This window comes from Onychomys torridus, chromosome 15, assembly GCF_903995425.1.
Source record: "Onychomys torridus chromosome 15, mOncTor1.1, whole genome shotgun sequence".
Lineage (NCBI taxonomy): Eukaryota > Metazoa > Chordata > Mammalia > Rodentia > Cricetidae > Onychomys > Onychomys torridus.
The window spans coordinates 46,650,211-46,674,669 of NC_050457.1; the positions used below are offsets into that span (position 1 = coordinate 46,650,211).

A 24,459-nucleotide genomic window follows, 5' to 3' on the forward strand; every position below is an offset into this window, starting at 1 on the left:
TTGCATGTGCAGCAGAGACCCCACCTGCTGTGGGCTTTACTTGTTGAATAAATGAACGAGTAAATAAAGATTTTAAAAAATAATCTCGCCTGGTTTTTGGCCAAAATTATTATTATTATTATTATTATTATTATTATTATTATTATTATTGGTTTTTTTCAGGGGGGAGTTGGAGACAGGGTTTTTCTGTATAACCAGGCTGGCCTCGAACTCACAGAGATTGGCTTGCCTCTGCTGGGATTAAAGGTGGGTGCCACCATCATCCAGCACTGGCCACAGTTCTTGGTCAGGAGTCTTGGTTCTGGCCTTACCTTACCATGTCTGTTAACAGTTAACATACTCTCCAATCGGTGCTTCCAGAGACAGTTTTACTTCTTCTTCTGCCATGAAATCCAAGTCGGAAATGCTCAAAACAAAACAAAACAATTCTCTTTTTAGTAAATCATGGTGATTTCCGAGAGAGAGATTTAGTCCGCATTTTCATGGTTGATTCCAGTGGAGTAGACATTTACATGGGAATAAAAGTTTCAGACGCCTTTTTTGTGGATGGATGTTTAGGTTCTCTGGGCATGCGGCTGACTAATGAGCTGTTCAGAAGTGTGTGTTACGCTCAGGTACTTTATTCTCACAGGAGGAATGTGTGTGTGCCTGCTCTATTTTGGGAAATAGCAGGAACTTGTGGTATTTCCTCTTCCCAACTCCTAATCTGTTTGCCATTCTAAATATATGTTCCTTTATATTAATTGAAAGCTTGGGAAATGGGTTTGATGCCAAGCAATTGTTGCAGCAATGTAATAAGAACCCTGTCTTTCTGCTGATTGACTGTTGGGCTCCTGTGCTGTATCAGGGGTTCTGTAATCTTGCAGAACAGAAGTTTGATCTCTTTAACTTTTCTGTTCTGACTGGTTGACGCCTGATGATAGCATCAGGCCTCCACATAAGATGATTGTATTTCCCAAGTCGGTGCCTGTACAGACACTAAGAACAGAACGGATTCTTAAATGCCTCAGTCTTGAGCACAGTGTCGCCCTGGTCATCTTCATGGTTTTCACTTCAGGCAAATAGCCGATGCTGGGGGTGGAGGGAGGGTGAGGAGTTTGGAGGCTTAGACATTCAAGCACTTTCAAGCAGTTGCTCTGCAGGAGGACAAGAGTTTCAGTTGTCTTACATTGTTTTGAGTGATACCGCATATATGTTCCTTCTAAGTCACATGTGGCTGCAGCTGCCGCTGAAGGAAATTGAAGTTGGCGCTCCGCAAGCCTTGCGACTTAGTTGGAAGGTGAGGGAAAATGTCTGGTGGGTTTGTTTTGTTTTGTTTTGTTTTGTCGAATACGTTTGAATGGTGGGGAAATCTTGGCTATTATTAATTCTTTGGATTTATAAGGCTGAACCAATTGGAATCGGCATACATGTTTCAAGTTGAGTCATCTTGTTAAGTGGTAGTATCTTGAAGGGCCACTAGGAGGCGATATTACTTCCTGAAGGTGTGTGAGGTTGGGTGCTAGGTCTGCTCCCCAAAGCAGACTTCTGCAAGGAGTCCCTAGATCGGAGGACAGTGAACATCTGGTGGAAAATAACAAGTGGTGACAGATGTAGTGCTTCCCGCTTCTAATATTAGAAAATGCTAACGGGGCAATTGGGTTGTAATCATTCTGTCGACAGAATTGCGTGGGTTTGGTTGAGCTACAGTGCGGGTAGGATGAAGGTGAGCATCTATTGCCAGAAGTTACACGCCTTTAACCCCTGGGGCCACTTGCAGTGCCACCATAAACACTGAGGCACGATGACAAGATGCCAGCTGTTTCCACACAGCGGATCTGGAGACCCACCACTACACCGTTCTTTATGCCTCTGTATTTATTGCATACATGTGAATAAGGTGAGAACGTTCAAGAACCTTCTCCAAAGAAACAGTTATTAAAGTTGAGAGCATAAATCACCTGAGTGGAACTTTACCCTGTGTTTACTCCTTTACCTGGATCAACAGTTTTACTGTAGTTTTTTTTTTTAAACAAACAAACAAACAAACAAACAAAAAACTATGGCTTTAGGGGAGAGCCTATGCAAGATCTACATAGAGATGAAAATGTAAGCTCTGAGAAAAACTAAAATAAGGATTCAAACAACCTAGTGACACTGTGGAACTTGAGAGTCAGAGAGCCCCCAGATCTCCAGGTCAGCTTCTGGGAGTCCCTAAAGGTGTCACAATTTGCCCAAGGAAGGCCACCGGCAACTGGCATCCGAACCTGCTTGTACTGACGCTTACCTATAGGATTCTGAGTTCTGTTTAGGGTAGCATCTCCCTGAGGGGTCGGCCATTGTAGGGTTCCATGTGTCCTCATCACTGGCGTAGTGTCCAACCCACAGCAGGCACCCCATATTTGTTGAAAAAAATATATAAAAGAATTTTGAGCCTGTCGGATTGGTACATTAGCTGTTAAGAGCATATACCATTACGAAAGAATATATGATTTCTTGAGTTTCTTGTTTTTTTTTTTTAAAACAATAGAGCATGCTGCTATTAAAACCCAAACCCTAGCAGTACCCATATTGGCATATGAGACTGCATCATGTTCCTTTCTGGCGGTGCACTGGATGTTCCTGGAGTCACCCTGTCAATCTGCTGGTGCCTGGTACCTTTAACATTTTATCTCTACTGTTTGAAAATGCGTGTACTCTTAAGGTCAAGCAGTTGCACCTTGAATTGTTTGTCTTTCTTCTAAATGTACCTTATCAGTGATTTCACTGTTTTGAAACTTTATGGCCCAGTCGGAATTTGGCTGTTTGAAATCAAATCTAGCAAAATCCTGCAGGATCTGGAAATTGTCATTTCGTGATGCTCCTGGCGGATGTTTGAGTTGTAACTTTCCAGGAGGGCAATTTTTGTATTACTACTCATCAAAAGCCTCAAAAATGTGCCCTGTCCCTTAGTCAGGCATTTCTTCCCCTAGGAATTTAAACCAGGAGGGGCTGGGGGATAAAAAAAAGAGCATGTGTATAGAAAGCAGCCACAGCCATGGTCTGGCCGCCACAGCCCCAGTGTGTGGGTGCTCCTGCTGGGAGCCTGGTCTTTCCCACAGGGATCACCAACTTGGTGGGAAGTTCAGTTAGTGGCATGCATCAGAATTAAGATGGGGATTCAGGGGGAGCTACCTACAGACAGACGCTGAGGGCTGCTCTCTCTCTCTCTCTCTCTCTCTCTCTCTCTCTATATATATATATATATATATACACACACACACACAAACACACACACACACACACACACACACACACACACACACTCTAAAACACCCCTGTAACTTGCCCAGACTGTTTTTGTCACCTCGTTTCTACTAGTTACACACTGGAAACAGCCTCCATGCTCAGGAATGGGATGGACTGTGATATTCACATGTAATGGAGGGGCAGTGATGTGGGGGGGGGTGCATGTGACATGGACAGATGCTCAGAATTTATCATTTGACAAGCCAGGTGGCAAGGTGGCATGGATAGGGCGATCTAAGTTTTTGGTGTGGGAGTATGTGCGTGCGTGCGTGCGTGCGTGCGTATGTGTATGATCAAGTTCATAACACCTCACAGAAAGATACCCAGATTACAGCCCAGACGCTAGGTGGGATTATTTCTGTATGAAGCATCTGTAGCTCCATTGCTCTTTTTAACTTCCCGGAATTCCCAGTATCTGAAAGCATGTGGTGCGGCTCAGGGTAGGAGGAAATCCCATTTCCGTTCCCAGTGCGGGGTGAACATGAGTTAGTTTTGGGTCTGTGTGAGTAAGGATGACAGCTCTTGGTGCTTACCGGTAGAGAAGGCTTGCTAACCACACCCCAACCTGATAGGATGAGGACGCCTAAGTGTCCTCAATACTAGAGAACTTCCAGGTAGACTGGTTCAATACTAAAGAATTTCCAGGTAGAGTAGTTCAATACTAGAGAATTTCCAGGTAGACTAACTAGTTTTGTTTTATAAATTACATGGGTCACGAAAACCATTCCAGGACATCCTGACACAAGATTGTTCCTGGTCACTGGGACAATAATTTGAGTTTTTAAAAGGAAAGCATTTATTTATTTGTGTTCGAGCATGTGTGTGTGTGGTGGTGCATACCACACCGCATGTGTAGAGAGGAGAGGCCAACTCCCAAGAGACTGCTTTCTCCTTCCACTACAGTGGTTCCAGGGGTCTAATGGAGGTCGTCAGGCCTAGTGGCACTTTTTTTTTTAAATTGAAACATGTTTTTTTTCCTTCTATAGTCGTCTTGAGTAGTCCTGCAGTACTTTCTTCAAGGTCAGCTCTGACTCAGTCAGTGGTGGGTGTGTCTGTTTTTGCCAGGCACTGGATAGGCCCCAGTGCCCAGGACACAGGTGCCCTCACCCCTTGAATGACACACAGGAGCAACTACCGCACTGTGGAGCCAGGAGGACCACTCAGTAGGTGGTAGTCACTGAAGGAAGGTAGCAAACAGCACATCCTGGCCTCCCAGCCTGTACTTTCCAAAGAAAGCATGCGATGTTACTTTTCAGTGAACACAAACACTGCCATCTGCTTGTTTAACCTGCTGGATGAGCAGCAGCGCCATTACATCACCTTGTTGACATTTACAGATGACTTGTAGTAAACTTAGGTGACAATTTCTTAAGCTACTAGGCTGAAAACTGTTATTACATTTTCTGCGAAGGGCACCCTTCTGCAACCGTGAGGGAGAGCTCATGCTTTTGTGAAATCATCTTTTGTAATAAATTTCCTAATACGTCTAGGATGCATGGGATTTACAGGTATTCTGAGTGAGAAATTCCAGCATGTGATCTTCCCGGGAGACAAGGACAATTGTGCCCCTGCTTGAAAGTATGTGAACTGCACTAGCTCTCATGAACAGTGTGCGGACAGAGCTTTGAACATTGGTGGCAGTTGTGAACACCGTGCAGTTTGTGGATCTGCAGTATGCACACACACAGAGTTTCATTAGTCACAAAGGTCACCCTCATGACACACGCTGGCCTTACGTTCTATTTCCCCTGTACAGCTAACTAAAAGAAGACAATTTCATGAATCGTGGACCTTGTCATCTTCACGGGAGGTTATAGACATAGCTAGGGGCCTCCAGTTGACGTTTTATCATATTTCCGTCGATGCCAGCATTTCCCACGGCCCACCTCACTCCCCGCTCCTCCTCTGGAAACAGGAGGTAGCTTGCTTCCGTTGGGGGCGGGGTCACTGTCCACAGTTTCTCCTAGTGAGATGCAAGGGGTTTGTCCTGGCAGGTAGACAGCAGCTGTGCTGTATTGGCACACAGACTCAGACCGGTGGCTAAGAGTAGGATGTAGCCAGGCCTTTCCTGAAGACCAGGCTCAAGGAAATTAGAGAGGACTTTTCTAGACGTTTCCGGCTCACAACAGTCAAAGCCACGAATGCTGTCTTACATCCCACGGGCTGTATTGTTGGGGTCAGATTCAAATGCTTATAGGACAATAGAGAGCTAGGTCTGCCTTTTGTCTTGCACTTTTGACAGAAGTCATCAAAAGCACTTTTTTTTTTTTTTTTAAATGAGGTTTGTTTGTTTTGTTTTGTTTGAGACAGGGCCTTATTCTGTAGCCCAGGCTGGCTTGTCCCCAAGTTCTGAGAAGTGCCAGGATTGCAGGTCTAAGGCACCTCACCCAGTTTTCCATGATCTCCTTAACTCTACAAGAAGAAAGACAAGAGTGTTGCAATGTGATTTGGAGGTGAATGCCCTTCCGTTGTCTGTGTGTTAGTCTTGGTCCTCTGCGGGTTCGGATCCCACAGTTCCTTCTGAGCACATACCTAGAGTGACCCAAAGGCCTGCCACTGAGTCCCATATCTCAAAGTTCCTCTCTAACACCCCCCACCCAGGACTCTGCAACCAGTCCCAGTGGACCCCTGCGGGGCATACGCCATCAAACCACAGCTTCCAGTAACTTTCAGATTTCTTTCTCGGATCAAAAATGAAAGACTTTTGGTTTAGCTTGTATCATTTTGTTCCATAATTGAGTAATCAGAAAAATACTTGTTCATTTTATTAGCTGCCGTTTTTTTAGTGGGAGTTGTTTATTTTTATTCTACAGCTGTACATTTTTCAGAAGTTGACCTATCTTTTGGGTGTGGTAGACACACATTAATCCCAGTACTTGGGAGGCAGAGGCAGGTAGATCAGTGGGTCTCTGTGTGTTTGTTTCACATAGTGAGTTCCAGGCCAGCCAGGGCTGTATGATGAGACTCTGTCTCAAGAAAGAAAAAAAAAAGTGGAAATATCTTTAAAAATTACACAGGTAACATGCTTTATAAAAATTGAGAAAGCTTGGAAACTAATTCTTTGAAAGTTTCAGTCTCAACCATCAGAGGTAAACTCCATATGATATTATATTATAGATGATAGATTAATTCCTGTGCATATTTATACATTGTATTGGCTAGTTTGATGTCAGCTTGACCCAAGCTAGCGTTATCAGAGAGGCAGGGGCCTCAGTGAAGAAAACACCTCCATAAGATCCAGCTGTAAGGTGTTTTCTTAATTAGTGACCGATTTGGGGAGGGCCCAGCCCATTGTGGGTGGTGCCATCCCTGGGCTGTGCAGTCTTGGGATCCATAAGAGGGCAGGCTGAGTAAGCCTTGGGTAGCAAGCCAGTAAGCAGCACCCCTCCATGGCCTCTGCATCAGCTCCCGCCTCCAGGTCCCTGTGCTGGGTGAGTTCCTGTCCTGACTGCTTTTGATGATGAACTGTTATATGGAACTGTGAGTGAAATAAGCCCTTTCCTCCCCAGGTTGCGTTTGGTCATCACAGCAATAGTAACCCTAAGATAGACATATATTTAATATCCATGTTTCCAAGCTGTGGTTGGGATATACTTACATGTTTTTTTGTTTGTTTTTGCATTGTGACTTTAAAATGTAACTTAATTAATCATTTCTCATAATACATAACTCTGTGTAGTGTTCCATTTATAAAATCATTTATACGGCTTATTTGACATATTTCCTCCATACCTTTTTGTGTGTTTGGCAGGTTTTATAACTGCTGGGAGCTGCAGCGCTGAGGAGTTGAGGTGGGTCCCTCACTCTGCCCCTTGGGGAGCACCAGGGCCGTAAACGAGAATCACATGGTCAGATATTGATGAGTGCCCTAAGGACGGGACGCTGGGCATGGCAGTGAAGGGTGAGGGCTGTGTGGGAGGGTGGCAGAACTTGTGGGAGGTCCCTAGGGGACACTTCTTCTTTCCCTGGGTGATGGGAGAAGACTTGCTGAGCAACCGAGTTCTAACTCAGACCTGAATGATACATAAGACCTCTGGAGAGGTCCAGGGAAGGAGCTTCCATGTAGCAGGAATGATGCATACAAGTTCCTGAGGGTGTCCAGGCCTGGTGCGTATGAGGAACAGAGGGAGGCCCCCGTGGCTGAAAGCAGAGAGGCATGTGTGGAAGGGAATGGGGCCTGCTGGGGTCATGGGAGAGAAAGTGGAGTGTGTTTATAAGAGTTGGCCCCAGTTTTAAATCCACAGTGACAGGCTCTGATGGATATTTTTGGATGGTGACCGTGGCTGCTCTGTGCAGAATGAGTGTGTGGGGAGCAAGGATGGAGGCAGGCGTGAGGGCCGCTTCATAGACTGATGGAGAAGCCAAGAGGCTGACATGGCTGATGCTAGCAGAGAGGGCAGTGGGCAGTGTTTAGGAAGTATGAAGCTGTAGCTGCCAGGCACACAGAGCAAGTGGAGGCTCCTGGGCAGGAAGGTGTTAATCAAGAGTACTAGGGTGCTTTTGTTTGCTTTGTTTGGGGAAAGGCTGAGACAGGATCTTGTCTTGGTTGAGCTGTACTCACTAAGGTGATCCCCCTGCCTCCCTTCTCCTGGGTGCTGAGATTATAGGCATGGACCACCACACCTGGCCTATGTATTTTGCAAGCCATTTTTGGAAAGTATCTGTAACATTTTTTGATAGGGGGAAGATTAAGGAGAACGAACACGTTGGAGGGCTGTGAATCAAGAATCTGTTTGGGTATGAACTCCAAATGTCTGAGACTTTCAAGAAACAAATTGCGCTTACATCTGGAGGGAGGGCTGGTGGGAGCTATATAGACATCTGGGGGAAAAGTGAGAATAATTCAAAAGTGAATGCTTGTAGGTTTTGCCCAAATTAACATAAGTTCTTAAATGCGTGAGAGTGCTGACAACGTGGCCAGAATGCTTACACGAGGTGGGACCTTCGATAAGCACTCGGGTCTTCTCGTAGACAGTGAGGATGCATCCAGTGAACATCTTTGCAATCCCATATGATACCCCTTGCAGAAAAGTTTCTGGAAGTGGCTAGTTTTTTTAATTTTTTTTAATTTTTTGAGACAGGGTTTGTCTGTGTAGTCCTGGATATCCTAGAACTCACTATGTAGACAAGCCTCAAACTCACAGAGATTCTCCTGCCTCTTGCCTCTGCCTCCCAACCACTGGGGCGAACGGCATGTGCTGCCATACCTGGCACTGAACTGAGCGAATAGTGAATGCTCAATAAACGCTTATCAGAGTTGTCAGATCAATTTGTCATCGTCACCACGGCCACCAGCAGCAGCACCACCATCATCGTCAAGTCAAAGGCTTCCAAGTAAAATTGCATCATAACATGACTCAGAATTCAGACCTTGGAGTCACGGTCCATTTCTGGCTTTGGTCTTTACAGGTCATGAGGTTCTAGGCAAGTCACTTAACCCCTTTGTCTCCTCATTGAGTAGCACATGAAAGATACCCATCCCACCACCACCTCCAAAGCACTGTGAGGGTACCGGAGACTGTCAGAAATACGGGTGGGTTTCAGCTTCTCCACATTTTCCCAGACTAACCTTGTCTAAACCATCATGTGGGACTGCATCTCACATCACATTCACAATTGATTGTCCATTAATGCCCCTTAGTGTTGGAATTGTCTGTTTCTACTTCTGTTGAAGGTAGCCATCTTGCTTTAGTATCTTTTTATGTTTTGCCCATGTCTCTGTTTTTGTATATTAAAACTGTCATATTTGTTGCCTGACATTTTCCTTAAGGAGAAAAAAAACCTCACTGCATTCAGTTTGCTGAGTAAGATGGTTCCGTAAGCTACTTCTGTCAACTGTAGCAGGCTTGTGTGTGAAGCTGCAGGAACATAGGAGGGTTGGATTTGAGGGAGATGAGCTGGGATCTTATGGACATGTTGGCATTTGTTAAAGAGACAGAAAAAGAGATTTGGGAAGGATGTCTTAGGTGGAGCAACAATAGAATAAGACAGAGCCCTGTCATTTACTGGATTTGAACCATTGGGCAGTGAAGGAAGGGATGGAACGAACATGGGGTTCATGGGTGAAACTGGTAGGGAATGGCAAAGAACTTGTGCCTTGTTCTGATTGGGACTTCCTCAAGGCCAGGAAGAGCCATGGAAGATTGCGGCATAAAAAGACTATGTGCAGTGGTGGAATTGGCTGGGGCCATTGAAGCAAGTGAGGGCTGAGAGGGAGTCAGCCAGCCTGACTCTGGACATCTGTACCATGGTAGCAGTAAAGTAGACAGGAATTATGATGTCCTTAAAAGCTGCCCTCTTTGCTCATGTGACCATGTCCTCTGTATAACGCTTCTTGAGACTGGAGTGGGAAAACGTTCTGCTTGTGGTTGGAGATTCTTAGAGCTTATTTACCCACAATCCTTAGGGTGGACGGGACCATACATAGGGAGTAGCTGGTCCCTGTGAAGAGATGGAGTGAGAACATTTAAAAGAGTAGGCTTTTTTGTTGAACTCCACAGGGAACAAGCTATTCCCTGTCTAGTCTCAAGAAGCTGTATATAAAGGATCTGGGCCCACATTGTAATAGAGCCGACAAAGGAGCGCTATGATAATTTAGATAAGTAATTCTGTGTATTTTATCTGTTGGTATTTTTTAAGACTAAAAGTGAATCTCTCCCCAACCTGCAGCTGTTCATTTTCCATGTGACACCACTGTGGCCATTTTCGTCTGGACCCTGAGAGTACCAGTGTTACATAGGTCTTAGTGAAGAATTAGCTTACTGGTTTGTTAGTGTCTTCATGACCGCATGTGGCGGGTTTGCTGTTTTGTACAGTTTTCCTTCCACAACTTTAGCGGCTGGGATTCCCTTATCCAGTGCATTAGTGGAAAATGTCACAGACACACAAAACTGTCACAGTTGTCTCTATCCCTTTCATCCTGTTTGATGTCATTAAATAGCACACGGAGTAAGCTGGTCCGCTGGTAAGAGGAGCCTTTAGCTCTGTTTATTCCGACTGATTGCTGTGGTGGTATTGTGTTCCCAACAATATTGTGCACCCTAATAAATTTATCTGGGGTCAGAGAACAGACAGCCACTAGATACAGAGCCAGAAATGGTGACTAGAAAATGGGTCAGAGCAAGTCATAGCAGAAGTTGGGCAGTGGTGGTGCACACCTTTAATCCCAGCACTTGGGAGGCAGAGCTAGCCAGATCTCTGAGTTCAAGGCCACTTTAGAAACAGCTAGGAATGGTGACACAAGCCTTTAATCCCAGAAATCCAGCCTTTAATCGCAGGGAGTGATAGCAGAAAGCAGAAAGGTATATAAGGCTTGAGGACCAGGAACTAAGTTAGTTAAGCATTCGGCTGGTTAAGCTTTTAGGCTTTGGAGCAGCAGCACAGTTCAGCTGAGATTCATTGGGATGAGGACACAGAAGCTTGCAGTTTGAGGAAACAAGACCAGCTGAGGAACTGGTGAGGTGAGGTAGCTGTGGCTTGTTCTGATTCTCTGATCTTCCAGCAATCACCCCAATAACTGGCCTCAGGTTTGATTTTATTAATAAGACATTTTAAGATTTATGCTACAGATTGCCTGGTTCTTGAACGTTATTGGGGCATTAGAGAAGATCTCATTCAGACTAAGACACGTTATATCTTTTTCTGCCTCTTGGTGTCCAAGAGTTTGTCAGGTCAGGGGTATAGCTGGCCACCGTGACCCATTCTATCTTCCAGATCCCTTTCTCAAGACTTCAGGTCAATACATTCTCAATACTTTCTGCACAGAGTCAGATCCAGGATCAGTACCAGGCTTATGGGTCTCAGGGGTGGAGATCCATGCATGCCAGTGCTTAACCCTGATCCTCAGCTTGGTGGAATTTAAAATCACCTGGACAGCAAACCTCAGGGGCTGTGTAGGAGGCTGTTTCCAGGGAGGTTCAACTGATGGGGCAGACCCACCGTGGGGGCGGAGCATAAGTACCGTGCATTGGGGTTCATTCAGGTGGGAGTGAAGATAAAGGGAAGTAGGGCAACCACAGTAGCTTTAGGCTAATTAGCCACAGAAACACTGACCAGCAGCCTAGTGTTCCTGCCATCATGGCTTCCCCACCTTGCTGGCCTGGTTCTCCAACCTGGAGCCAGAATGAACCGCCCTTCCTCTGGGCTTCTCGTCAGCTCTTTGGTCACAAACACTTAACGCAATCTGCTTCTTGACCAAAATGACCCTCTTTGAAGGACTTCTGCCAAATGCCAATTATTTCCAAATCCTTGGGTTTTTTTTTTCTTTTTCTGTCTCTTATGTTGAAAGTGGGGAGATCCCTCCTCCTCCCCTCCTGTTCTTTTGAAAAGCATTTACAGTCTAAATGGATGCCTATGCTTTTGAGGTCTGAGAAAAAGGAGAAACAGTTCCTTGGGGGTAAATGTTTTCAGATACTGTCTAAAAACATACTAAAACATTATGGCACATTTAGGACATTATCTGTGCATTGAAATGTTAATATTAGAACAATTATATTTTAAGAGAAGAGTTTTTTGTTTGTTTGTTTGCCATTTCATTTTAAGGCAGGCTTTGCTGGCTCCCTTAAGAAGTGTTTTGGCCTAGAAATATGTTTTGTTTGGCTCAAATGGTGTTGCAGTACTTTGCTCCTAAATGGCATTTTGAAATAAAGAGATTTCTCTTTTCCTTTTTCTTTCCTTTTCTTTCCTTTTCTTTTTTCTTTCCTTTCCATTCCTTTCTTCTCTTCTCTTCTCTTCTCTTCTCTCTCTCTCTCTCTCTCTCTCTCTCTCTCTCTTTCTTTTTTTTTTTTAAGATAGCAGAACCCTTCTTCTGGTTAGGAATGGGGAAAGCCTGGATAGACCTCCAGAGCCTGCAGGTGAAGGCACCTGCGCTGTAGATAGCAGCTTTTTCCATTCTGAGTCTGTGTGAGACAAGTCAGCGGTTGAGACCTTTGAAAAGCTGGAAGCCCTGTTTCTAGCCGCAGGACACCCTGTCCATTTGGGGTATGAAACAGACAGAGGCGCAGGCCGGAAGCTACAGACCCCCGTCACTGCGCTATCCTAGGCTAGCCACAACCACTTTGCCTGGCTGGCTTCTGGGTGTGTTTGAGTTTGCACCTGCTCAGTTAGGAGCTCAATGGATCAAAAGTGTACTTAGAGTTGGAAGGAGAACTCTAAGATGGAAGTAATTTTCCATTTCGGCCCCTCAGCGCAGACTAGCGGATCAGTATGTGATTATCAAGTACTCTCAGAAGCGGGTGGCATTTCCCTTAGTAGAGCATTAACCTGCTGCTGGTGACTTGGGGTTCCTGACAAGGTGGCCTATGAGAGAATAGTGACTGTAGGGTTGTGTTTGTTTCTTTTGTTTGGATGACATGGGAGTAAGGACAACCTTGAGTCAGAGTCCTGACATTCGAGAGCTGAAATGGAACCCTGCTGCCACTATTTTAGTGACAGGGTAGGTGCTGGAGCCCTGGACCCCTGAGTCTTCTGTTGTGGATGTCACAGTTGAGTGTGGTGTTCCCGAGCTGAGATTTGTAGGTGGTGCTGAGTTCGGGTTTCCCAGTTCTGCCTCTTAACTGTGTGACCTCCCTGTGCCTCGGCGTCTTGTTGTAAAAAGGGGGAGCACGGTGACATTAACTTCAGAGTAGTCGTCATGAGAATTAAACCAAATAGGGTATTTAAAGAACGTAGAAAGGTGCCTGCCCCTTAAGAATGCACATACAGTTCATACTAGTCTGGGAACTCGGAGTTCCCCATTGCCTGGCGGAGTTAACCAGAAATCAGCATTTGAGGTGCATTAGAATGATTGCATAATTAGCATTTCCCTCCCAGAATTTCTGCAAGCCTTGAGCGGGTTTCATCTGTGCATTTAGAAGAGAGACCAACAGCAGTTTACGCCAAGGTTGTCGTTTCACTTCTAAATGTTTGGGGATACCTCACTTCCTGGGACATAGAGAACAGCAGAAGGACAGTCGAGACAGCTAAGTCCTCACTAAGAACTTCGCTTGAGTAAGTTTGGTCCAGTTGTCAAATTAAGTCTTGAGTATAAAGTGCTCTCAGATGCAAAAGGGTCGCAGGCAGTGTCCTGTTCAAAGAGTTTAAAAATCAACCGGAAAGAAGGTGGAAGGCGGGGGAATATTATTTCCACATTTTGTGATAAACACGAAAAATGAAAATTAAAGAACAGGTGGCAGTTTGCCTGAGACAGGAGGGTTAGCCTCAGAGCCAAGAGGCGTCAGTGGCCCTGGAAAGGGGAGGATGGAGGAGATGGTGGTGTAGACACCAGATTGCAAGTTTGGCTATAGTGTCAGTCCTGTGGGTGGGCCAGCCTCCTGCTGTTTGCTCTGGAGCTTGAAAGAATGGGATGGAGAGAACTGGATGGAGCAGAGGATGGGATGGAGATGTGGCTTCTATGCAAAGCCCTGCATCTCAGAGGAGCTGACTTGGTGAGGTCCTGGCTGGAGACCTGAAATGAATTAAGTGATAGATTAAGTAAGTTCCCTATGCCAGAAGTGATGGGGGTCATGGCACAGGAGACAGGAATAGAGGGTGGGTAAAATAAGTGGTGTTTGGGAGGAAACTCGGATATCAGGTGGGAGGGATGAAGAAGGAGCCCAAAGCGACTGTCTTAAGCAATCATGAATTGGCCTGGGGCCTAAGAGAACATGTCTAGAGGGAAAAGTGAATTTCCTTGTGTTTCCTCTTGGATTTTTGAGGACTCCAAGGCATCCAAGTGCATATGCAGCCTCCAAGTGTTTTCGCATTGCTTTGGGAACGTACTTGAGTGGATTTGTGTAGATAAGCGTACACTTGTCTGGTAAATGGTTAGCCTGTAGCTGGGCAGGCGCCAATTCTGTGAAACAGATTTGGAAGTCATTAGCGTATGAGTGGTGGTTGAAGCCACAAGAGTGGATAATATTCAGTGAGGGAATAAAGGGTGAGAAGAGCCAGCGATCACCAAGCAAGCCGAGGAGGAGCGCTCCCTGCTGGTGTCAGGAGCCGCAGAGGGATGGGATGGATTCTTTAAAGCATGTGCTTAATATGTGGTAACGGGTGGGATGGCTGAGTCTTTGATTCTTGCCATATGCCAAAAGTAATTTTATGTGGATTAGAGTCTGAATTGCTGAAAGTCTTAAATGTTCCTGAGAGGAACCAGTACCTGTTGCATGCTCTGGTCAAAATGCAAAACTGGAAAGTGTCATAAAGTATATGAAGAGGTATTGTGTATGTTATGATAATTCTCCATCAGAAAGAAGGAAATGGTTAATATCCAGCTACTGAGAGAGGAACCAAAAGCCAGAACGAATGATTTAAAAGGAAACATTGCAAATTTCCAAAACAAACACGAAATGAAGAGGTACTTTTATTAGACAGTGAAGGAACTGGCGTCATTACAACCCAAGTGTTAGATAAGGTTTTTAAAAGAGAGAGAATCCTTGGTGGGAGAACACAGAGACAGCTACAGGTTAACTGTCTATAACCCAAAAATCAGAAAGCTGAAATCTTCAAGCTTGGGAACTTGAAATGTTACCACGATGCCACATGTGGGGAATTCTGCACCCGGACAGTCCACAGTCAAAACACAGGGTCACCAGAAACATTGTATAAAATTACCTTTGGACTACCCAGTGCATGGTCATTTATTATACATATGCAGGTACTAAGGTGCAGAAGAAAGAACAGTCCAGACTCAGAGACACTCTGGTTGTAGCAGGTTGGATGAGGAGGACTGGGCCTGTTCTGAGGAAGGGGGCTGCTCGTGGCTGTGAATTTTATGTTTATAATAATGTGTGTGCACATGGAGGCCAGGGTCAACCTCTGGGTTTGTTCCTCGGCGGCTGTCCTCCTTGCTTTTTGAAACAGTGTCTGGCTCTCACCGGCCCCCGAGGCTCACAGTTGAGGCTAAGCTGGCTGGCCAGGCAGCAAGCCCTAGGTAGGAGGCTTAGTGTATCTGCCCCTTCAGCAGTGAGAGAGAGCATAAGAATGCCTCGCCATGCCCAGCTTTTAAGTGGATGTTGGGAATTGAACTCAGGTCCTCATTACTTGCATGACATGTACTTTACTGACTGAGCTATCTCCCGAGCCCTGGTGATTTAATAATATTTCACTCCTGTAGGAAATGAAAGTTCATGTGTTTAGTAGTAATGTGTTTGTGTTTATGGAGTGACTCTTAGAGCCTTGCTGAGGTGAGGAAGGAGTGAACAGACATTACTCTAGAAGGGGATAGAGCTTGTAGGAGACACTAGGGGACACACTAAGGGATACTCATATGGGCCATGATTGTGGGGTTGTACCAAGACCACTTAGAGCGTGTCATATTCAGGGAGCTCCTGTGGTGTGGAGGAGGCCCAGAGCCAGCCATCTAGAAGGGGCTTGTTCATCACATGAAACCAGCTCTGTGTAGAGGCCCTGGGTAGCCTAGAAAGGATTTTCGAGTACATTCTTGTCTTGATATTCCAGAGTTGACTAATGGACAGGCTTTTGAATTTAACAGAAAGGCCTCACTGGGATGAAAATTAGCCAACTTGACATGGAAAATCTTGAAAAATAAAAATCTTGACATGTACTAAAAACTGTTCTTGGGAAGTTGAGATAGAGTAAGACAAAAAATAAAAAATGTTCTACTTAAATGATAGACTGACATGTTCTTCGGGGGCTGAATGTTCTACATTATTCATTCATGATGGTGAGGGTGTTTTTTTGTTTGTTTTTTTTTTTTATAACATAAGTTAAATTTCAATATTGTTGTCCTGTCTGCAGAATGCTGATTAAAAGTCTGCTACAGTGAACCCCTAAGCACTGGCGTGCCCGGAGTATTTTGTTAATGTTTTCATAATAGTCCAGTCAAAAGAGTTACCTAACAATTCAAAATCACTAGATCCAAGCCAACTTAATAGGTATTTATGACCTAGAACTTCAGTGACAGATTGGAGAAGTCATGCGTGTCAACGCAAAAATAAGTCCCTGTTCTGTTCTCCCAACGTTGTGATTACTGAAGTGACATGTAAACCTATCGGGTACTACATAGTCTCTCAAACTTGGGGAGCAGATTATACACCACCCTCTTTCCCATTGGTCCATAGATCTTTGGGGGATGATGTTAGTTTTTAAGCGGTGCTAGGAACACGTCCCGAACACGACAAGACCACAGAAGAGTTGTAGTAAAGAGGATAGAGGTGACAGGCCTGTGTGAAACACATGTGGATGAGGAGATAAGGGGGGCTCATGCAAGATGGCACCGGCTTTTTAAAGGTTGGGCCGCGCATGCGTACAGGAACTCCTGTGGATACTCCACGCATTCGCGTAGATTATATGGTTGCGTAAAGCGCGCGTGCGCGCACAGCCACAGAGTCCCGGTCCCACGAGATGTCTAACCCGGAGATGGCTATTCTGAACCGGAAATAGTTAGGCGGTCCGCCGGGCAAGCCCAACCGTGTGGACATGTAATTTTCTATCAGATGGTCCTTTTTGGGTGGTTTATCTCATCAATCCCCAAAGATACACTGTCACTGAAGGACATCTAACACGGCCAGATGTGGAAGCCGACTAGTATTAGGCTAAGGTTCTTAGACGTGATAGGCAGACACTGCTTTTCCAGAAAGTCCACAAGCCCCATTATAGCCCTGTTCATTTGCTGTGGTACGTAGGGTGCCTCAGTATGAGGTATAGGAACCATACCTCTAACTTCCATTCCCTCTGTGTGGGCAATACTTGGGATATCATATGGCCTAATGATAAGAGCACCTCCCCTAGGCTTGGGTGCCTTGAGACCTCTGTGACTGCCCTGTGCTTCTCTTCTGCTGCACAGTGGGTCAGGAGCTCTGCTCCCCCAAGCTTCTAACTCAGGGTAGTTTCTCCTGTGCTTCTGGACAAAAGGAGTACCTCACCGTGGTGGAGTTAGAAGATGCTCTGGGTTTGGACTGAGCAGGTGTTCCAAATGATTCCCACAGTACCAGGGTTAAGGGCCTACCCACCCAAGGCACGCAGAATGCCAGCAAGGTATGGGAATGCACTCCAGTGACATTTCCTCCTCTCTCTGTCTAGCTCCCCTTCCCCCACCCCCTCCCAGGTAAAAATAGGAGAAACAGAAACTGACTAAACCAAGTCTATTAGGACCATAGCTGCTGGCTTAAGCTTTACTTTTCTCGGCTCATTTTTCTAATTAGCCTTAGCAGTGAGTCCAAAACCTCATGAACCTGGAGCCAGAATCCGCAGTGCTGAGGGCAAAGCAAGGCAGAGTAGATGCATCATTTTCCTGGGAAGGAGCTTGAGGCTTGGGTCTCATTAAGGAATGTACATTAAGGACAAACATAGACTTTCTTCTTTCCATGTAACAGTTGGATAAATTGATTCTATATAATAACTTGTCCTAAAAAGGGTGTAAGAACATTTTAAAGTCTTTTAAGATAATTACAGTATACATAGGAAGCAATCTTACAAGGTATATAATCTGAAGGTGTTTGTTTGGTATCTAGAATGCTCCAAAAATAGGAATCAGTTGCCTATGTTTAAAATTTTGCATATTTCGTGAGAAATCCCAGATTCCAATCCTATCTTGAATATCTAATGAATTTAGCAAAACATGCCTTCAGGCTGCCTCTTCTAAACTACAGGGGGGGGGGCACCAGATATTTGCAGGAACCCTGTGGCCACTTCAAGAGTAAGCTCTCCAGACTTTACAAGTTAACTCCTGAAATACTGCAAAACTGGGTTCTTCTCTTAACGGGGGTCAGGGCGGGGTGGGAGCAGGACACAGGTTATAGGAATAAATTCTAATAGTGGTTGGTTCTGCCAAAAGTGATGAGAGAGATGTTTCTCCACATCATTTTTATCTGGAAAGTGCATTGGAAGCTTCTAGGCATGTTGTAATTCCTACCCTCCCCAAGAGTTCATTTGCAAGTCTGGGTTGGAAGGGAAGCTGAGTGTGTTGTTAGCATCTTGTGACAGTGTCCAAGGACTTGATCCCAGGGTTCTAAGTAAGCTTGGAGACAAAGATGCCTACTTTATTCCCCTGGACATTTTAAGCTGGTGCCCCTCTACCAAATCACCTCCTCCTGATGCGCAGGAGGCTACGGTACTAGGTGGCTTCCCCTGTGCTAGGTCTGTGCCAGCCAGGTACCCAGCCTCGTGCCCTGCCTGTTCCTGCTGGCGGGACTGGAGCATTGTGGCTGGGCTGGGCTTTCTGCTGGGGCCCTGACACAGAACTTTGCCTCTGGGCTACATTGGTGGAAGCCGAAGCCAGAGGGATTAAGTGATTTGCCCTCAGTCACACTGCTAATTAGTAATGGAGCCAAGATTAGAGGCCCTGTCTGGCAGCACCTGGTCCTGAGCCCCTCCTTAGCCACCTCCTCCCAGCCCCTCTCATCCCCTTTTCCTGGCATCCCAATGGAACCCGAGTCTCCCTTCTAGAATAACCGTAGCTGGTAAGGAGGCATTCTCTCAACATATGTTGAGCCATTGGGTGGGTAGAGTTGGTGATTATTTGAGCCATTCCGGCACAGCTGTGTAATTCTGTAACCTCAGCGGGTGCTGTGGACATTCCACGAATACATTTTCGTGCTAATAAGTGTGCTCCAAGACATTGATATTGATAAGGAACATTGTTCACTCATCTAGAAAATAACCAAACAGGTTAGAAGCGTGTGCTTGTACCTTGAGTGTGCTTGGGTTATAATTATGTAAGGTGTCTGAGAGTCATTTTTTGTTTATCACAGTATTCAACAATAGCCAAGAAGAGAGTGTTCCTTTTTCTGTCAGCGACGATGTATTCTCTCGAGGCTTTAGTGACTGAGAAGCCAAATCTCTTCTCTTTTCTTTATCAACCCTCCATCTCTCATCCATTTTTTTTTTTTTGAGACAGGGTTTCTCTGTAGCTTTGGAGCCTGTCCTGGAACTCGCTTTGTAGCCCAGGCTGGCCTCGAACTCACAGAGATTCACCTGCCTCTGCCTCCCGAGTGCTGGGATTACAGGCGTGTGCCACCACCGCCCTGCTCCATTTTCTATTTTTGTTTCATGATTATTTAGTGTTTTCAATAGGGGTAGGGGGATGGCTTAGTGGTTAAGAGCTTCTAACGCTCTTGCAGAAGATCTGAGTTTTCAGCTCAGTACCCACTGCCATCCAGCTTAAAACTTCCCGTGACTGTAGGTCCTGGAGGATTGACAGCCTCTTCTGGTATCCTGAGGCAGCTACATGCATATGGAAACTCACACACACACACACACACACACACACACACACACACACACACACTCATACTCAATGATGATAATAATAAAGTAAATCTTTTAAAATGTAACATCACTCAATACCTTTTTAGAGCTGTTTTTGTTTCTGATTACTACATTCATGGCATGCCTTCCTTGTTCTTATGGCTGTCCCCTTTGCTCACAGGAAACTTGGTGAAGTTTTTGGCTTTCCTCTTAAACCTTGCAAATTAAAAACACCACACACTGAAATAACCAGCCCCAAGGTCTATATGTCTCAGTGAATTTCTATACAGTTAGAGAACTCTGTACCCTATTTATAGAGATATTCGCAACATCTTATTGCTGTTTTATCCACTTAAAATCAGCCTAGTTGTCCATCCACAGATAAATTGGTGATGAAAATTTGGGGTGTATGTGTGTGTAATGGAATACCATTCAGTTGTAAAGAAAAACATAATCTTTAGAATTTTGCTGCTTTCCATGTTGGCCTTGTTTCTCCTGTGAATAATTTCTGTTTTTCCATTTATCCTAAGTCCCTCTCACATTTTAGACATTGTTCCTCTGTTTTGTGGTCCTTGGTTTTCTGGGTGTAAAGCTGGGTGCTATTAGGTCTGACCAGATATCAGTGTGGTGAAAGGATCTGGCGGCTGCGGCTGCGGCTGCAGGGAGATGGGAAGGCTTGGAGTTCCTCTGGTGAATCAGTGCTGGAGTCAGTCTGTCCTAACTGCCCTGGCTCTCCCTGGGCAGTGTTCTGGAGGAGGAGGCTTCTGTTTGGGATGTGGTGTGGGAGCGTACCAGCACTTGGCTGGAAGCAGGTCTCTGAATCTTGTGGTCTGCACCTCCTATCTCCTGACCTGCTTCCTAGTGCACTCAGGGACGTTGTAGAGCCACCAAGTCTAGAAGTCACTCTTGTTTCCTCCCCCCCCCCCACAATATACCGTGAACGTATAGCCCTGACCACGAGCTTTGCACATTCCAGCTGCTTTGCACGTGCTTAATGATGTGCTTCTCATAATGAACTTCGTGGCAAAATGCGCCTCAGCTCTGCAGAGGAGCGCCTAGGCACAGATTGGTTGGGGGTCCCTTTGAGTACAGTCGAGGTCACACAGTAAGTGGGGTATCTAGGGCTCAAACCCAGTCTGTGGTAACATCAGTCAGTGCCTTGATTAGCCTTCCTCTATTAGCAGTATTGGGGTAGAATGTGGGTGCACATGAGTTGGGGTGTACTCTCGAGTGGGAAGCCTGTTGTTGGACCGTTGATTGTGGCGAACACCTGAAAGCAGCCTCTGCCAGCGGCTTTTGATGTCTGAGAGCCAGAACAGCCGAGTTCGGCTCCTCCACTGAGGAGCCTGCAAACGGCATCTGGTGTGGTGTACCCAGAGTGAGGTATCTTCTGAGCCATTTGGACAGTACCTGTGTTCCTCTCTCATCCTAGGACTGACTCCGTAGCACAGATGATGGGTGTTTACTCATGGTGGAGACAGCCATCCTGGATGGCGGACAGAAAAAGGATGGGGATGACTCCAAACTTGCCACGGCTCCTGTCCGCGCTTATGCTTCTGCATCTGGCAGGGCAAGTAAACAGTCTGAAGAAGGGTAAGTAAGCCTTGCAGCAGCCGGGCAAGCTGCCTTGCTATGAACTGCGTCCTGTTTCTCCACTGACCTCTTCAGGGTCCTACTGGTTAAAACCCGTTTCTCCGCAGTCTTTTCCCTGTGGTTTTAGTTTCTTTCTAAAAATATTCTTTTACCCCACACCAATAATAAAGCATAATTTTCACACAGTGATATGCACACTTCGTTAGGATACAGTTCTCTGAGTTTTGACAATGCGCAGTTGCTAACCCCAGGCACCACCGAGATCTGGCTGTGTTCCCGAGCACAGAAAATGCCCACTGTGTCCCGGTAGCCAGCCCTTCCCCCCGGCCCCCCACTTCCAGCAATGTTGCTCTCTGTCTCAGATGTTGCCATGGAAGGAAGTTTTCTAAATGGAATCCCAAGTCTTTTCATGTGTTTGTCCCGTCTTATTTTAAAAACTTTAGGAATGTTCATGCAGATACTACCTGCCTTATTTCTGGGAAGGATGTTATCCCGCCGCCCATCAGCTTTATTTTGATAGTCTTTACACAATTAGAAAGACCTTTCCCCCCAAAGTTACTGAGTAAATAACTTGGTTGTGATAACTGCTGGTTTCTAATGTGCACCTTTCTAAGGTGTTTCTGGGTTTTTAAAATATCAGTTTATAATTTATGGCGGCAGTGGATATCATGCCTGTAATACATAAAGATAATAAGCTTTTTCATAGACACTGTAGACTATGAGATCATTTTCACCCTGTTTTCCTCTCCCTCCTTTCTTTCCTCTTCCCCCTCTCCCTTTCCTCCCTCCCTTTCCCTCCTTCTGTGCACTTTCTTCCTTTCCAGCTCCACTCCAGGGTGACTTTTCATCATGGAGTTCTCATGTCCGTGCCCGTGTGTTCCATCATGCAGTGTCATGGTGTGGGTGTGGGTAGACTCCTAGGATTGTAACCGTCCAAGTTGTTTCTTTCCCATTGTGGAAGCACCCCTACCAAACACACACACACACACACACACACACACACACACACGCACGCACGCACGCACGCACACACGCACGCACGCACGCGCGCACACACACACACACACACACGCGTGCACGCACGTGCACACACACACGCACGCACGCGCGCGCACACACACACACACGCGCGCGCGCACACACACACACACGCACACGCACGCGCACACGCGCACACACACACACACACGCACGCGCACACGCATGAATATTTCCTATGGGCTGGTGTGAGTTCATTGTGATTGAATGTAATGAATGGGCTTTGCAGCAATGAAAGGATGGATTGTAGGTTCCCGTGGAGAGGCAGTCTGGTACAGTGAAGTCGTCCCAGCTGGGAGGGTTTGTAGATGTGGTATACAGCTGGAGTTTTTCTGGAATAATGCTTTTCCTTGGAAGTGAGGCATTGGCTTGTAGTCTAACCCCACTATAACTATTCTCCTACTCTACTACTTGGCTTTTATTAGTTACCCTTTAATTTCAAAAACAAAACACATTCCCCTCCCCACTCCCTGCACACACACAATTTCTCGGTTGACTGCAGTTCTTTGTCTAGGGGTGAAGCCTTGTGAGCATTCCCTCTTCCTTTTTAGCATATCTGTTGGTGTCTTCCTTGTTCAGGTCATGATTAAGCAGCCCATGTTGATGAGAGCTCATGGGTGTAGCATGTGACATTTCTAGGAGATACAGTCTCCCAGCAAACTCCCGGTTGCTTTATTTTTACAGTCTTTCCACCCCTTCTTCTGCAATGACCCCTGAGCCGTAGGTGCAGGAATTGTTTTGTGAATGTTCCGGACTGCACTGGGTTTCGTAGCTCTTCGTTTTGATCCATTGTGGTTTTCTTTAATGGTCTCCACCTGTTGCAAAGAGACATTTCCTTGATGAGGGATCAGGACTCACTGTGCTTATCTGTGAGCATAAGGACACATATTTAGAGTGTAGTTAGGGCTTGTGCTGGTTTAGTGAAGTGGCGGTTGTCAGCTGGCCTAAATGATCCGTGATTTCAGTAGCTCCAGGCAGTTGGCTAGGTTTCCAGTGGCAGGCATGATTTTCCTCTTGTGGAGTGGGGCTAAAGTCCAGTTAGAGAGCTGTTAGTTCCTGCCAATATATGTGAGAACGGGAGAAATAGTTTTACCCAGGGAAGAGCATACCAACTGATTAACCAGCAGCAAATGGTCGGCCTTGAAATCTTAACGTAAAGGTATCATCATATGGACTGAGCAAGAGGTTGCACTTAAGTATTATGTAATATACATATATAGAATACAAATATATGTAGCATAATTAGCAACAATTGAAGAGAGAGGGGCCGTAAATTTGAAAGAGAGCAAGGGGAAGACACTTGGGAAGGTTTAGAGGGAGGTTAGGAAAGGGGGTAGTGATATGGTTGTATTATAAACTTAAGAAATTTAAAAATATGTTCTTCAAAAAACCCACAAAAAACAGAGTTAGAAAAATAGGCTTGGGGATTTAGCTCAGTGGTAGAGGGCTTGCCTAGCAAGTGCAAGGCCCTGGGTTCAATCCTCAGCTGGGGGGTGGGGTGGGCAGGGAGAACAGCTATAAAGTAGTATGCTATGGCTGAGGTCCTTTCTTCGTCGGCCCAGTAAGTCCTTTTCTCACCACTGAGACACTGACCCTCACAGTGTCCCCGAGAGAGTCACTATGTGTGATCTGTGTTGTAGATGTACGTGTGTTGTTTTCCCTCCTTTAGGGGCAATTGAAGATTTCAAATGTACAACCAACAATCTGCAAGTGTGGGACTGCTCATGGACAGAATTCCCTGGGATCAGCCCCGGAACTGTTAAAGAAGTTTGTTTTAAAGACAGGTAATGAAACCCTGGGGTTCATCCAAAGCTGCAATCCACAGCTTCCTTCCTGGTTATTTTAGAGCATGACCATTTTGTTCCTAGATCTTTAAAGGACGTTTTTTCACCCTTCAACCTTCTATTTCCTAAAAATTCTAAGTCTCCCACTAGTCTAGATGGAAACAAAGTCCTCTGGCCAAAAGCTGGTTTCTTTGGTTGTATGCAGCACGAAAGTGGAGCACCACCCACAGTGTACTGATCTGCTCAGGGCGCTTTCCAGGTCCACTCCAAGCTGGGGTCTGCCTCTCTCACATCCAAGTCTGTGTCTGACAGAAAAATGCCAGCCACAGGGACAGCAGCTCCACATACAGATGTTGACTCTCAGAGATGTGGTCTGGGTATGGGCAGTTCAGGGCTGGCACAGTTGTTGATGAGCCTGTCCTTGCTGGCTGGTTCCTTTGCCTGCAATCTCATGGTTCAAGGTGATGCATGAGGAGTAACCCTGCATTTGAAGAAAGCAAGCAGGGAAAGGAAGGATGGTTTTCTTTTTAAAAGACTCATAAGAAGTCCCACACAATCCTTAGGCTGACACTGGCCAGATCTTGTCAGA

General features: G+C 45.7%; 1 protein-coding gene across 3 annotated transcripts in view; it reads left to right on the forward strand.

Moving 5' to 3' along the window:
- Lifr (LIF receptor subunit alpha) overlaps positions 1 to 24,459 on the forward strand; it is a 64,028-nt gene that overhangs the window by 4,379 nt on the left and 35,190 nt on the right. For 2 of the 3 annotated variants that reach the window (XM_036207168.1, XM_036207166.1), the window contains exons 2-3: positions 20,888 to 21,048; positions 23,756 to 23,870. In XM_036207168.1, coding sequence (XP_036063061.1) covers positions 20,907 to 21,048; positions 23,756 to 23,870 — 257 coding nt within the window. In that variant the 5' untranslated portion in view covers positions 20,888 to 20,906. Of the gene's footprint in view, positions 1 to 7,018; positions 7,059 to 20,887; positions 21,049 to 23,755; positions 23,871 to 24,459 lie in introns of all 3 variants that reach the window. The other variant, XM_036207167.1, reaches the window with a different exon arrangement.